The 12,000-nt window shown below is 42.6% G+C and overlaps 1 protein-coding gene across 1 annotated transcript in view; it reads right to left on the bottom strand.

The window, feature by feature from the left end:
* LOC147446389 (26S proteasome non-ATPase regulatory subunit 13 homolog B-like) overlaps positions 1-11,636 on the bottom strand; it is a 79,457-nt gene extending 67,821 nt beyond the window's left edge. The window contains exon 1 of the mRNA XM_086525630.1: positions 11,318-11,636. Coding sequence (XP_086381756.1) covers positions 11,318-11,467 — 150 coding nt within the window. The 5' untranslated portion in view covers positions 11,468-11,636. The remainder of the gene's footprint in view (positions 1-11,317) is intronic.
* Between the last annotated feature and the right edge of the window lie 364 nt (positions 11,637-12,000).

The following is a 12,000-nucleotide window of genomic DNA, read 5'->3' as shown; positions in this document are numbered from 1 at the left end:
ACTCTTCTAACCAATCTTCCAACAGTCTCTCAAAAAAGAATTCTTCCAATGAATCTAAGGGTAAGGCTAACACAATTGCTAAACCTAAGCTTACTCCAGATTAAAAGGTAGCACAAGGAATTGTAGGAGGATACATCACGTCGGAAGAGCAAAGCACTTATTCTAAAGAAGGTCGTTGTTTTCATTGTCACATTAAGGGTCACATAAAAAGAACATGTCCTAAGCTTGAATTGAATGAATCTAAAGAATCCACAGAACCCACTGCCTCTGTCAATGCAATTAATGATAACACGAATGTGCCCCAAGTTTCTCATGACCCTCCCATTGATGATTCTCTCATTAAATGTTATGGTCATATGACGGGGCAATGTTTTGTCATATTGTTTGACCCAGGTAGTATGCATGATGTGATTAGTCCCTCTCTTGTTGAGAGAGCCCGCCTAGAAGTTAGTCAGAGATCTCCTATCGAGGTCTCTAGCTTTGTTCCCGGTATGGACGCTCTCATCACGGAGGAGTGCCTTGATGTGTTGCTTGCAATTCAACAAGCTGCCTTCACCAGAAGATTTGTTGTCTCTCCTCTCTCAGGATGTGATATGATTTTGGACATTCGATGGTTTCATGATACTAACCCTCTCATTGATTGGGAGGCTAACATTTCCACTCTCAATGCCAAAAGTGATTCTCCCATTGTCATTCATGGAGAGGACATTGTTCATTCTCCATCTCTCATTGCTAATATGCAAGACAAGATTGAACGGATTCATGAGAAGGAGACTCTCTCAGTCTCTTTTTCTCCAAAGCATGACACACAGGATTTGCATGATGATTTGGATGACAATGACAAGCATGATGATTTGCATTATCAAGATGTGATTTCTCACAAGCATGATGAGTTGCATGAAAAGGATGTGATTGTTTGTCACGTGACACATCCAACCCTATGTGTCCGTGGACAAGCTACAACATGATTAGGGTTCAGTCAGTCCAGTTAGTCTAGATTAGAAGTGATCTGGCACTTTTGTGAGTATTCGTAGACCGTGCATGCCCAGTCACTTAGTATAGGTGCATATCCTCTGGTTGCATACAGCATGATCATCAGTACTCCCATTAGAATCCATTAGAATCAATTAGGGGAATTTTCCAGTGCATTTAGCCTATTTTCCCTATTTTTGACATTTTTCACTTATTATTTTTAAGTGACTTTCCAACAAAAGTAGGTAGGGCAATTTTGCTAAGTTTGTATATAAGCAAACCCAAGTTAGCACTAAATGGCAGAAGAAGCAGCAGGAGCTCCCTGCTCAACGGGCCTCTTCTCAGCAAGAACCCCGCAGTACCCTCAGCACCCATTGGCGTTTTTGGTCTTCATCATCGCCTACACTCAGGGCCTAGCGTTTTGGTCTTCATCAGCACCCCTTCGAGCCTTGGCGTTTTTCAGCTTTGCAAACATCGCCACATGCCCAGACCCCTAGCGTTTTTGCTAGCGATTTCAAGATCTGCCAACGTTTTCATTTTCAACCTGAAGTGAAGCATTTGCAGCAACGTTTTCAGCATTCCATACAGCAGCAGATTCAGCCATAGCCATTGCAGAAGATCCCCATTTTCAGCCCTCAAAACGTAGCCAAAACGGTCATTTTCAGCCACCGAAAACAGCCCAGATTTTCAGCCATAGCGTTTTTATGGACAGCAGATAGAAGACCACAGATTTCAACCCTAAAGTCGTCGTCGTCGTCACCAACATAGCCTAGACTTGCATCAGTCACTTGCATACCATTTGTACCAGATTGTGCAATCATAAGTAGACCACTCTCGCTGACGAGAGTGGGGCCTTCAGAGGAGGGTTTTACGTCTCTGGTGTCGTATCTCTCTTCTCTCTATCTCTCAGTCTCATTCACTTGCACGCAAAGTGTCCATTCACTTTGTTTGTGATCATAGCATTTTCCATTAAGAACGGAAGGCTCTCCCTTCCATAAGAACAAAAGGAACCTTGAGCACAGTTCGGAGCACTCATCTTGAGCAAAGCGCAAACAATTATTCCGTTGCACCTAACATTGGTATCAGAGCTTTGGCAGTGTTATGTATCACTCAAGGAAAGAACCACAAGAATCACAAGATTTTTTTTGCTTTTTGCGGTCGCACGAACCCAAGTTCGCTTGGGCGTGTCGATTCCTAATCGTGTTTTTGAAGAGTGACAGGAATCCCAAGAAAGAAGGGCTTGTCCATCCTCCCCTTGTGCCTCTTTTCACTCATTGAGAGCGGACCGTGCACTTAGCGGCCGGCCAATCGACATGAGGCGGGAAAAAGCAACCTTGGTGTGAGCGCAAGGCCGCCAAGGGGTGGGCCCGCGGAAAAGAGTAGAACTCAAGTGAAGAAAAGATCCTTCTCAAACACGGTTTGCAAGCGAAAGAATACCTCAAGAACCCAAGAACCAAGACCCCCAAGACCCAAGTTCCTCGTGAACTTAAGAACTCAAGATGCCAAGTTCCTCATGAACTTAAGAACCCAAGACCACAAGAACCCACTACTTCAGAATGGTCATCACTCAAAGCGGCATGGATACTTCGCTTGGAGGTGATGAGCATGAGAGAGGCGAAGAATAATTTTCCCCACCAGGAGGTTTTTCCGACCCTCCCCTTTCCACATCTACGCCAAGGATTGCACTAACTCCTATGGAGGCTTTGGAGCAATTGTTTCTGAAACAGAATTTAGAACGCGAAGCACGAAACGCAGAAAGAAAAGCAGACATGGAACGCAGACATGTAGAAAAAGATGCAGAAAGAAAGGCCTAGGAACAAAGGGCAGCCATAGATCGTGACTACAAAGAAGGAATGGCAACCATACAGCGTCAATACGACTTGAAAGCAATACAAGAACAGAGCGACCGACAAAACAAAGAGTTATGGCGACTCTATTCTCAAGTTCAGGCACAAATGCACGAGATTTGGGGAAAGGAGACTCTCTCAGTCTCTTCTTCTCCCAAGCATGACACATAGGATTTGCATGATTGTGTGAAGCATGATGAGGAATTGAATGACAATGATTTGCATGATGATTTGAATGACAAGCATGATGATTTGCATGATCAAGATGTGATTTCTCACAAGCATGATGATTTGCATAATCACGATGTGATTTCTCACGAGCATGATGATTTGCATGAAGATGATGTGATTGTTCACAAGGATGATGTGTTAGTGGATGCTTTTTCTACCAAAGTTAACCTCGTTGTAGATTCGATCAATCACGATGAACCGATCTTGGCTTTCGAGTCGAGGTCCAAAGAACCCCAACAGGACGATTCAATCGTTCAGGAAGAACCGATCTTGGCTCTCGAGCCTAGGTCCCAAGAACCCTCCCAGGAAGTATTATGTGTTCGCATGATTGATACGCACGCATTGTTCGAGTGTTTCATTCGTGATTGTTTCCTGTATTTTAGTCAGTGTCTTTATGTGATCCCTTTTCCTAGGCATGACATATTGTACGTTGAGCACGTTTCACTCATGAATGAGCACAGATGTATGCGGATTTTTCATGAAAAGCTGAAAAGTATACATTCAAGGAAGTCATATTCCATGTCTCTTCCTTGGCACGACACAGTTGTAGACAGAGCACATGAAAGTATGAGCACCAAGCATGGGCATTTCCATTGTGCATTGCCACAGTTGATTGCTCTCGATCATAAGAGAAATATTCGATCTCATTGTTTGCGTGTATGTGGTGAACGGTTTGGCACTCCATCTATTGGTTCATCTACATTGCATGCACAGTCTTTGAGGAAGACAATATTTTTTCCACTCACTTTACATGGAATCGGTATATTCATGTTTTTGTGTTGGAAATGGTTTCAGGAATTTTCAGCCATGGAGATTCTTGAAGAAGAAAGAAGCATGACTCTCGACGAAGTTGAAGCATTGAAGGAAACTCAGAACCCTTTGTGTCGCTTTAGGTGCGGCCCAAAGAAGCAAGCGTTGCAGACCTTTATGAAGTTCAAGTACCGCACGACCCACACATTAGAGTGGGCCGGCGAAGAGTCCCTTCCAAGATTCCGGATGCTATTGGCGATCTCCCTCGACGCAATACAGTTTGCTACCAGTATCTCACTTTCAAAAGGAGGGGATGTCACGTGACACATCCAACCCTATGTGTCCGTGGACAAGCTATAGCATCATCAGGGTTCAGTCAGTCCAATCAGTCTAGATTAGAAGTGATCTGGCACTTTTGTGAGTCTATTCGTAGACCGTCCATGCCCAGTCACTTAGTATAGGTGCATATCCTCTGGTTGCACACAGCATGATCATCAGTATTCCCATCAGAATCCATTAGAATCAGTTAGGGGAATTTTCCAGTGCATTCAGCCTATTTTCCCTATTTTTGACATTTTTCACTTATTATTTTTAAGTGACTTTCCAACAAAAGTAAATAGGGCAATTTTGCTAAGTTTGTATATAAGCAAACCCAAGTTAGCACTCAATGGCAGAAGAAGCAACAGGAGCTCCCCGCTCAACAGGCCTCTTCTCAGCAAGAACCCCGCAGTACCCTCGGCACCCATTGGCGTTTTTGGTCTTCATCATCACCTACACTCAGCCCTAGCGTTTTGGTCTTCATCAGCACCCCTTCGAGCCTTGGCGTTTTTCAGCTTTGCAGACATCGCCACATGCCCAGACCCCTAGCGTTTTTGCTAGCAATTTTAAGATCTGCCAGTGTTTTCATTTTCAGCCTGAAGTGAAGCATTTGCAGCATCGTTTTCAGCATTCCATACAGCAGCAGATTCAGCCATAGCCATTGCAGAAGTTCCCCATTTTCAACCCTCAAAAACGCAGCCAAAACAGTCATTTTCAGCCACCGAAAACAGTCCCAGATTTTCAGCCATAGCGTTTTTATGGACAGCAGATAGAAGACCACAGATTTCAACCCTAAAGTCGTCGTCGTCGTCGTCACCGACATAGCCTAGACTTGCATCAGTCACTTGCATACCATTTGTACCAGATTGTGCAATCATAAGTAGACTACTCTCGCTGACGAGAGTGGGGCCTTCGGAGGAGGGTTTTACGTCTCTGGTGTCGTATCTCTCTTCTCTCTATCTCTCAGTCTCATTCACTTGCACGCAAAGTGTCCATTCACTTAGTTTGTGATCATAGCATTTTCCATTAAGAACGGAAAGCTCTCCCTTCCATAAGAACAAAAGGAACCTTGAGCACAGTTCGGAGCACTCATCTTGAGCAAAGCACAAACAATCATTCCGCTGCACCTAACATTGTTCACAAGAAGGATGATGTGTTAGTGGATGCTTTTTCTAGCGAAGCTAACCTCGTTGTAGATTCGATCAATCGCGAAGAATCGATTTTGGCTTTCGAGTCGAGGTCCAAAGAACCCCCACAGGACGATTCGATCATTCAGGAAGAACCGATCTTGGCTCTCGCGCCTAGGTCCAAAGAACCGATTTGTCAGCACGCATTGTACGAGTGTTTCATTCGTGATCGTTTCCTGTATTTTCGTCAACGTCTTTATGTGATCCCTTTTCCTAGGCATTGCATTGTACGTTGAGCACGTTTCTTTCACGAATGAGCACGAATGTATGCGGATTGTTCATGAAAGCTGAAAAGTATGCATTCAAGGACGTCACATACCATGTCTCTTCCTTGACATGACACATTTGTAGAAAGAGCACGTGAAAGTATGAGCATCAAGCATGGGCATTTCCGTTGTGAATTGCCACAGTTGATTGATTTTGATCACAAGAACAAGATCCGATCTCATTGTTTGCGTGTGTGTCGTGAACAGTTTGGCATTCCGTCTTTTTGTTCTTCTACATTGCATGCATAGTCTTTGAGAAGGACAAGATTTTTTCCACTCACTTTACATGGAATAGGTATGATCATGTTTTGGTGTTGGAAGCAGTTTCAGGAATTTTCAACCATGGAGATTCTTAAAGAAGAAAGAAGCATGACACTCGACAAAGTTGAAGCATCGAAGGAGCCACAGAAGACTTTGTGTCGCTTTCGGCGCGGCCCAAAGAAGCAAGCATTGCAGACCTTTATGAAGTTCAAGTACCGCACGACCCACACATCAGAGTGGGCCGGCGAAGAGTCCTTGTCCCTTCCAGGATTCCGGATGCTATTGGCGATCTCCCTTGACGCCATATAGTTCGGTACCAGTACCTCACTTTGAAAAGGAGGGGATGTCACGTGCCACATCCAACCCTATGTGTCCGTGGACAAGCTACAGCATGATCAGGGTTCAGTCAGTCCAATCAATCTAGATTTAGAAGTGATCTGACACTTTTGTGAGTCTATTCCTAGACCGTGCATGCCCAGTCACTTAGTATAGATGCATATCCTTTGGTTGCACACAGCATGATCATCGATATTCCCACCAGAATCCATCAGATTCCATCAGGGAAATTTTCCAGTGCATTTAGCCTATTTTACCTATTTTTGGTATTTTTCACTTATTATTTTTAAGTGACTTTCCAACAAAAGTAGGTAGGGCAATTTTGCTAAGTTTGTATATAAGCAAACTAGAGCTAGCACTATTTGGTAGAAGAGGCAACAGGAGCCAAGCTCAGCAGGCAACTTCTCAGCAAGACCAAGCCTTGGTGGATTCCCTCCAAGTAGCAGATCCCCCTTCCACTAGCGTTTTTGTAAAGCATCTCAGTCTGGCGTTTTCAGCATCTGCACCCTCGCCAGCATGTCCGAGCAGATAGCGTTTTTGCATCAGATCTCCCTGCAGCATCCCACAGCACCTGGCGTTTTTATCATCAGTATACCTAGCGTTTTTGGGAGCCCATGACTAGCGTTTTCAACAGATACCACCCACAGCAATGCAGCGATTTTCAGCAATGAAGTAGTTGCAGATTCAGCCCTCCAAGAGTAGCAGATTCAGCCCGGATAGACCATCAGTTTTCAGTCCTAAACCTATAGATTTTCAACGTCAAAGACCCACAGAAAACAGCCCCTAAATCTGCGTTTTTGGACTAGTCGCAGATTTCAGCCCATAGCGTTTTTGGACAGCAGTAGCAAGATGGCAGATTTCAGCCCTAGTGTCGACTTCGTCATCACCATCGTCATCGTCGACATACTCTAGACTTGCATCAGTCCATGCATTCCATTTGTACCATATTGTGCAATCATAAGTAGACCACTCTAGCCGACGAGAGTAGGGCCTTCGGAGGAGGGTTTTACAACGTCTCTGGTGTCGTATCTCTCTTCTCTCTCTATCTCTCAGTCTCATACACTTGCACGCACAGTGTCCATTCACTTTGTTTGTGATCATAGCATTCTCTCATTAAGAACGGAAGGCTCTCCCTTCCATAAGAATAAAAGGAACCTTGAGCACAATTCGGAGCACTCATCTTGAGCAAAGCGCAAACATTCATTCCGCTGCACCTAACACCCAGACTCTCCAAGTCTCCAACAAAAGCGTCGTGTAAAGCATCCTGCATGCTGGGAGTACCCTGCACTATAGATGCACCTCCCGAAAAATACTCCTCAATGAGTTGCTCCCTCAAGGGCTATGGTATTTTTTTCACAGGCACCAATCTGATCAGTGCACCCAATGCCGGTTAAGTGCCTCTTGACTCGCGTTATGGTACTGGTGTGTTGGATCCCGCAATACTTGCATTGCCATAAGCGCGTATCGAAACCTTGCAAGGAAGCGGTCGTGACTACGCTCAACACATTAGTATGGAGCTGCCAGTTGGGGTTGGTCTTGCGTGGCATGATGAATTTCTGCGAAGAGTGCAAACAGATGAGAAATAGAGGGAGAGGTGTCGCGAAGAGTACGCACAACGTAAGGAGAAAGAGTGGGAGGGGCAAGAAAGAGAGCGAGCTTACCTTTCTACGCGGGAAACGACTCCCGAGTCCTGTCTGTGAACTTCTCTACAGTCTCTGTTGCTCCTAGAAACTTACGTGCAGTAAGTATAAGGCATACAGCCTTGGGCTATTAGCCTATTAGCATTCCAGACCACCAAAAAGCCCCAAATCGGCTCGCGTTCCAGGTCGGCACTCTAACGCTACACATTCAGCATTTTTTTTACTGCAGCATTGTACGGAACCGTACCGTACGTCCCTTACCGTACCGTACGATTGTACCATACGGAAAGGTAAGGTACATACGTACTGATGCAACCTTGACACATAAAACCAACAACATGAAGATGTAGCTACAACAACAACAAGATCAAGATATGGCAAGGACAACAAAATACAACAAGTGTTGTAGATTTGTGTGGAAGAGAAATTCCTCCAAACTACAAACAAGAATAACAATGTGAATCTATGTGCACTCAGTTGTGTGTCACCCTCATTTGTGATAGGGAAGCTTCAAATGAGGGAAGCTTTGTGTGTCTACCCTTGTATTTGGGAGACTTGTGTGCTTACCCTTTTGTGCGAGGAGAGGCTTGTGTGTATGCCTACACCCTGATGTTTGTGTCTAGGAGAGGCAAATTTGTGAGTTTGTGTGAGTGCATACCTTTTGTGCTATGTGCAACAATACCTTATCTGTGGGAAACCTATGTGTCAACCATATAAACAAAACACATGAAGTCTTTGTAAAACCCCAAGTTTGGCTTAAGGGGGCGATTGTTAGGGTAAGCCCAACTTGTGGCACCATATGGGAATGCCCTCTAGCCACCTAGGAAGAGACAAATGATGACATGGTCCACTAGCAAGAGGGTGCAACCTCTCTAGCCAATGATTGTAAAGCACTAACCTTATATTAGAAGCTATTTTCTAATGAAGCATTTCACTTTGAGCATTATCATTGTGTCTATACTCTCTCTTTATAGTCTTGCTCTTGGCATAGCCTAACCCTAATATATATATATATATATATATATATATATATATATATATATATACTTTCATAAGTTTAGAATAGTCTGAACTCATGAATTATAAGAGGAAATAAAGCACTCATAAAACTATAAAAGCAAGGGACACAAGAAAAGGAAAAAAAAACTAAATCGCTTTATTTGCTATGAAACAAAACTAGATAAAACAAAACATTATTAACTTAAAAATGTTTTTTGAAAAGGATTGCGCAAAATAAGTTGACGTAGCTTACTTGGCTAAAACTTAAAACAAGTACTCAACTATAAACATAAAAGTATAAGACATTTAATCCTAGAAATCAAACTTCACACAACTTTTGAAGGAACAAATTCCTAAGTCCTAAAGTAAGCTAAATACGAAATCGAAAAATAAATACCACTACCATAGCAGCTAAGGTACGGAACGAGACATTTTATACGGGACGTTTAATACCCGCACTAGACGTATTTTTCAAGGATCAAAATTAAGTATGTCGGTTTTTTTCACATATATTTTTTTAGAAGTATTCAAATTGCCAAAATGGTAACTTTTTGTTTATGACTAAAATGGCCTGATATGTATTTTTTTACATGGGAATCCCCTCTCCAGAGGTATATACTTTATTGAAGTCAAATGTTGCACTTAATTAAATGGAAAGTTGACATCTAAAAACCCTAAACCCATTGCTCACTCAATGATCATTTCCATTCTTTACAGTGTACACAAATGCCCCCGTCTTTTAACAAACCAACGTACTGAACGTTTTAAAACATCCCGTTTTGTACTCTATTTAAAAACCGCCTTTTGTAGCTGCTATGACTACTACAAACCTACAAACAAGAAGCTCCAAATAACCTAAGAAGTACAAAGATCCAAAGTTGACAATATGTGACCTCAACTTCGCTGCTTGTCCAAACAAGAATAATAAGATTAACACCTTTATCATGCATAGCTTGGACAACAGCTATGACATCCCTACTCATGTCGCCAATGCCCAAGAGTAGGTGCAAGTTTGTATAGAGGTCATTCATGCTTTGAACGTACTCTACAAAACCAACGAGCTAAGTTTCTATCACCCTTCGAAGGTGATGGACATACACAGCCATGATAAAGGCTAGCATTTGTCAAGCTAGAGTAAAAATACTAGAAGCGCTAGAGATCAAAACAACAAAATAGTGTGTTACTAAGTCAAACAATAAGTGGCCCTTTAAGCTCCCCACTTTTATTTAATTTACTATTGATTATGAAACATTAAAAATAAACTTACTACGATGCAAAAATGAACGAATGATTCTTTTGAATGAGAATCCTTTCTCAACGAGTAAAGAAATAAAATGGCAAAATTGAACAACAAAAGCACATTTACTAGAACAAAGACGAGAAAATCTAAATAGTTGAGAGCAAATGACACCGTACTTAGCTAAAAGAGAAATGTGAGGCATACGGATGATATTTAGATTTGCATCTCTCTAACCCTAATCCTAACACCATGGCCAAGCTAAGGCTTCACCCTCCATAGCCTAATGCTAAGCCACTGGTGATTAGGAAGCATGCTTCCGCATCAAATAACCCATCAGAGAACATCATTTCAAGGCCTTGAAACAGGAAACAATGTTGTTCGTTTTACATGAAACTGGGAAGTGTTTGGACACAGTGAGCCTTGCCACATGGCATCTCTATGGTGACTAAAAAACTTTTAACGAGGAGAGAGAGAGAGAAAGAGAGAGAGCTTCCATGTCCACCAATGGTATTTTTTAATGCCTTTTTTTAATAATGTGCCTTCTCTCTCATGCGCGTCCACACAAATGTGCGCGCACACTATATCATCACGTGGAGTTTCTAACCCCATTTCCATTTTGGATTGATGGGTGTCTCTATTTCACTTGTAAGAGCCATTTCAGTACCCACTTCAATTTCGTAGTAACTATGATGGCCACCGAACTGAAAACTTTTCATAACTTAAGACACTTTCAAAAAACCTTCATAAAAGTATGACTTAGAAGAGCAAATGTGAAGTCCCGTCTTATATGTGCATGCACCACATAGATTTGTGAACAAGGGAAAACCCCAAGGAATGGAATACTTAGAGAGCACAGCATGATTCAAACTTGCGAATTGAGAACTAGCATTCACGGATGTAGACAAAAAGGAAACAAAACTCCTCTAAAAAGCTACAAAATTTAGCTGTAAACTATGCATTCACATGAAACAAAAGAATAACCCATGGTGCCCTCTAGCTCAATTTCTTGAGAAGTACTCTCCAGTTTAGAATCACACAACCTTCTACACTATCAAGAATCCTCTTAACATGCATCTTTCCCCCACAGCATTCTCCCAAAAATCCTCTCTCTCTCTCTCTCTCTCTCTCTCTCTCTCTCTCTCTCTCTCTCTGTTCGGTTTTCTTCTTCTTCTTCTTCGTCTTCATCGTCACATGCAGATGCACACAGATTGCACATGTAAAAACCAAGAGTCTGTTAAAAACAAAATCATATAGTGAAAAAATGTCTTACTTGGAAGACAGGAAGGCCGACAAATTGTTCAAGCTTCAGAGTCAGCTGATGCCAGAGCTTGCGCTGATAGAGATCGGCGAGAGAAGTGTACCATTCTGCGAGCTCTGGCTGAGCCTCCCGCTGTGTCTCCAAATACTGAAGCGCGGCCATGACGAAGCACACACGCAGATCTCTGTCTCCCTCTCTTGCTCCCTCTGTCGCTCTCTGCACTTCAAAGAGGGCTTCTGCTTCAGCAATGAAACGTAACTAGTTCGCCAGCGATGCTTGCTTCCTCTCTCTATCGATCGGTGAGCACGGCTTCGGTTCAAAACCTCTCTTTTGGGATTCTTCCAACCCTCTAGGAGCTCTTCCTCTACCACAATTACATGTAAACCGTTCAATTCAAGTCACATTCATGAAGTAAATCACCATAGTGAATGCTCCCATGGAAGGGCAGTAATATACCTGAAATTTTTGTCGAAAATTGACCTCAAAACATGTGCATACGAATGATCAATCATTCAAACCTCGCAAGAATGAAAAATTAGAAGTCGACAGATTTCGTTAGTAGTAAAAGTTTTCTAGACATGGGTTGAGAAGATCATAATGAATGCATTACGTGCTCGCATGATATGCCGCCCAAAAAAAAAGAAAAAGAAAAAACACAACGTAGGTCAATTGAGCATATCCTACAATCAATATAC

Source organism: Adiantum capillus-veneris, chromosome 12 (genome assembly GCF_014529385.1).
Source record: "Adiantum capillus-veneris isolate H3 chromosome 12, ASM1452938v2, whole genome shotgun sequence".
NCBI lineage: Eukaryota > Viridiplantae > Streptophyta > Polypodiopsida > Polypodiales > Pteridaceae > Adiantum > Adiantum capillus-veneris.
Note: the sequence above shows the minus strand (reverse complement) of the source record. Positions and strands in the feature narration are given on the sequence as shown.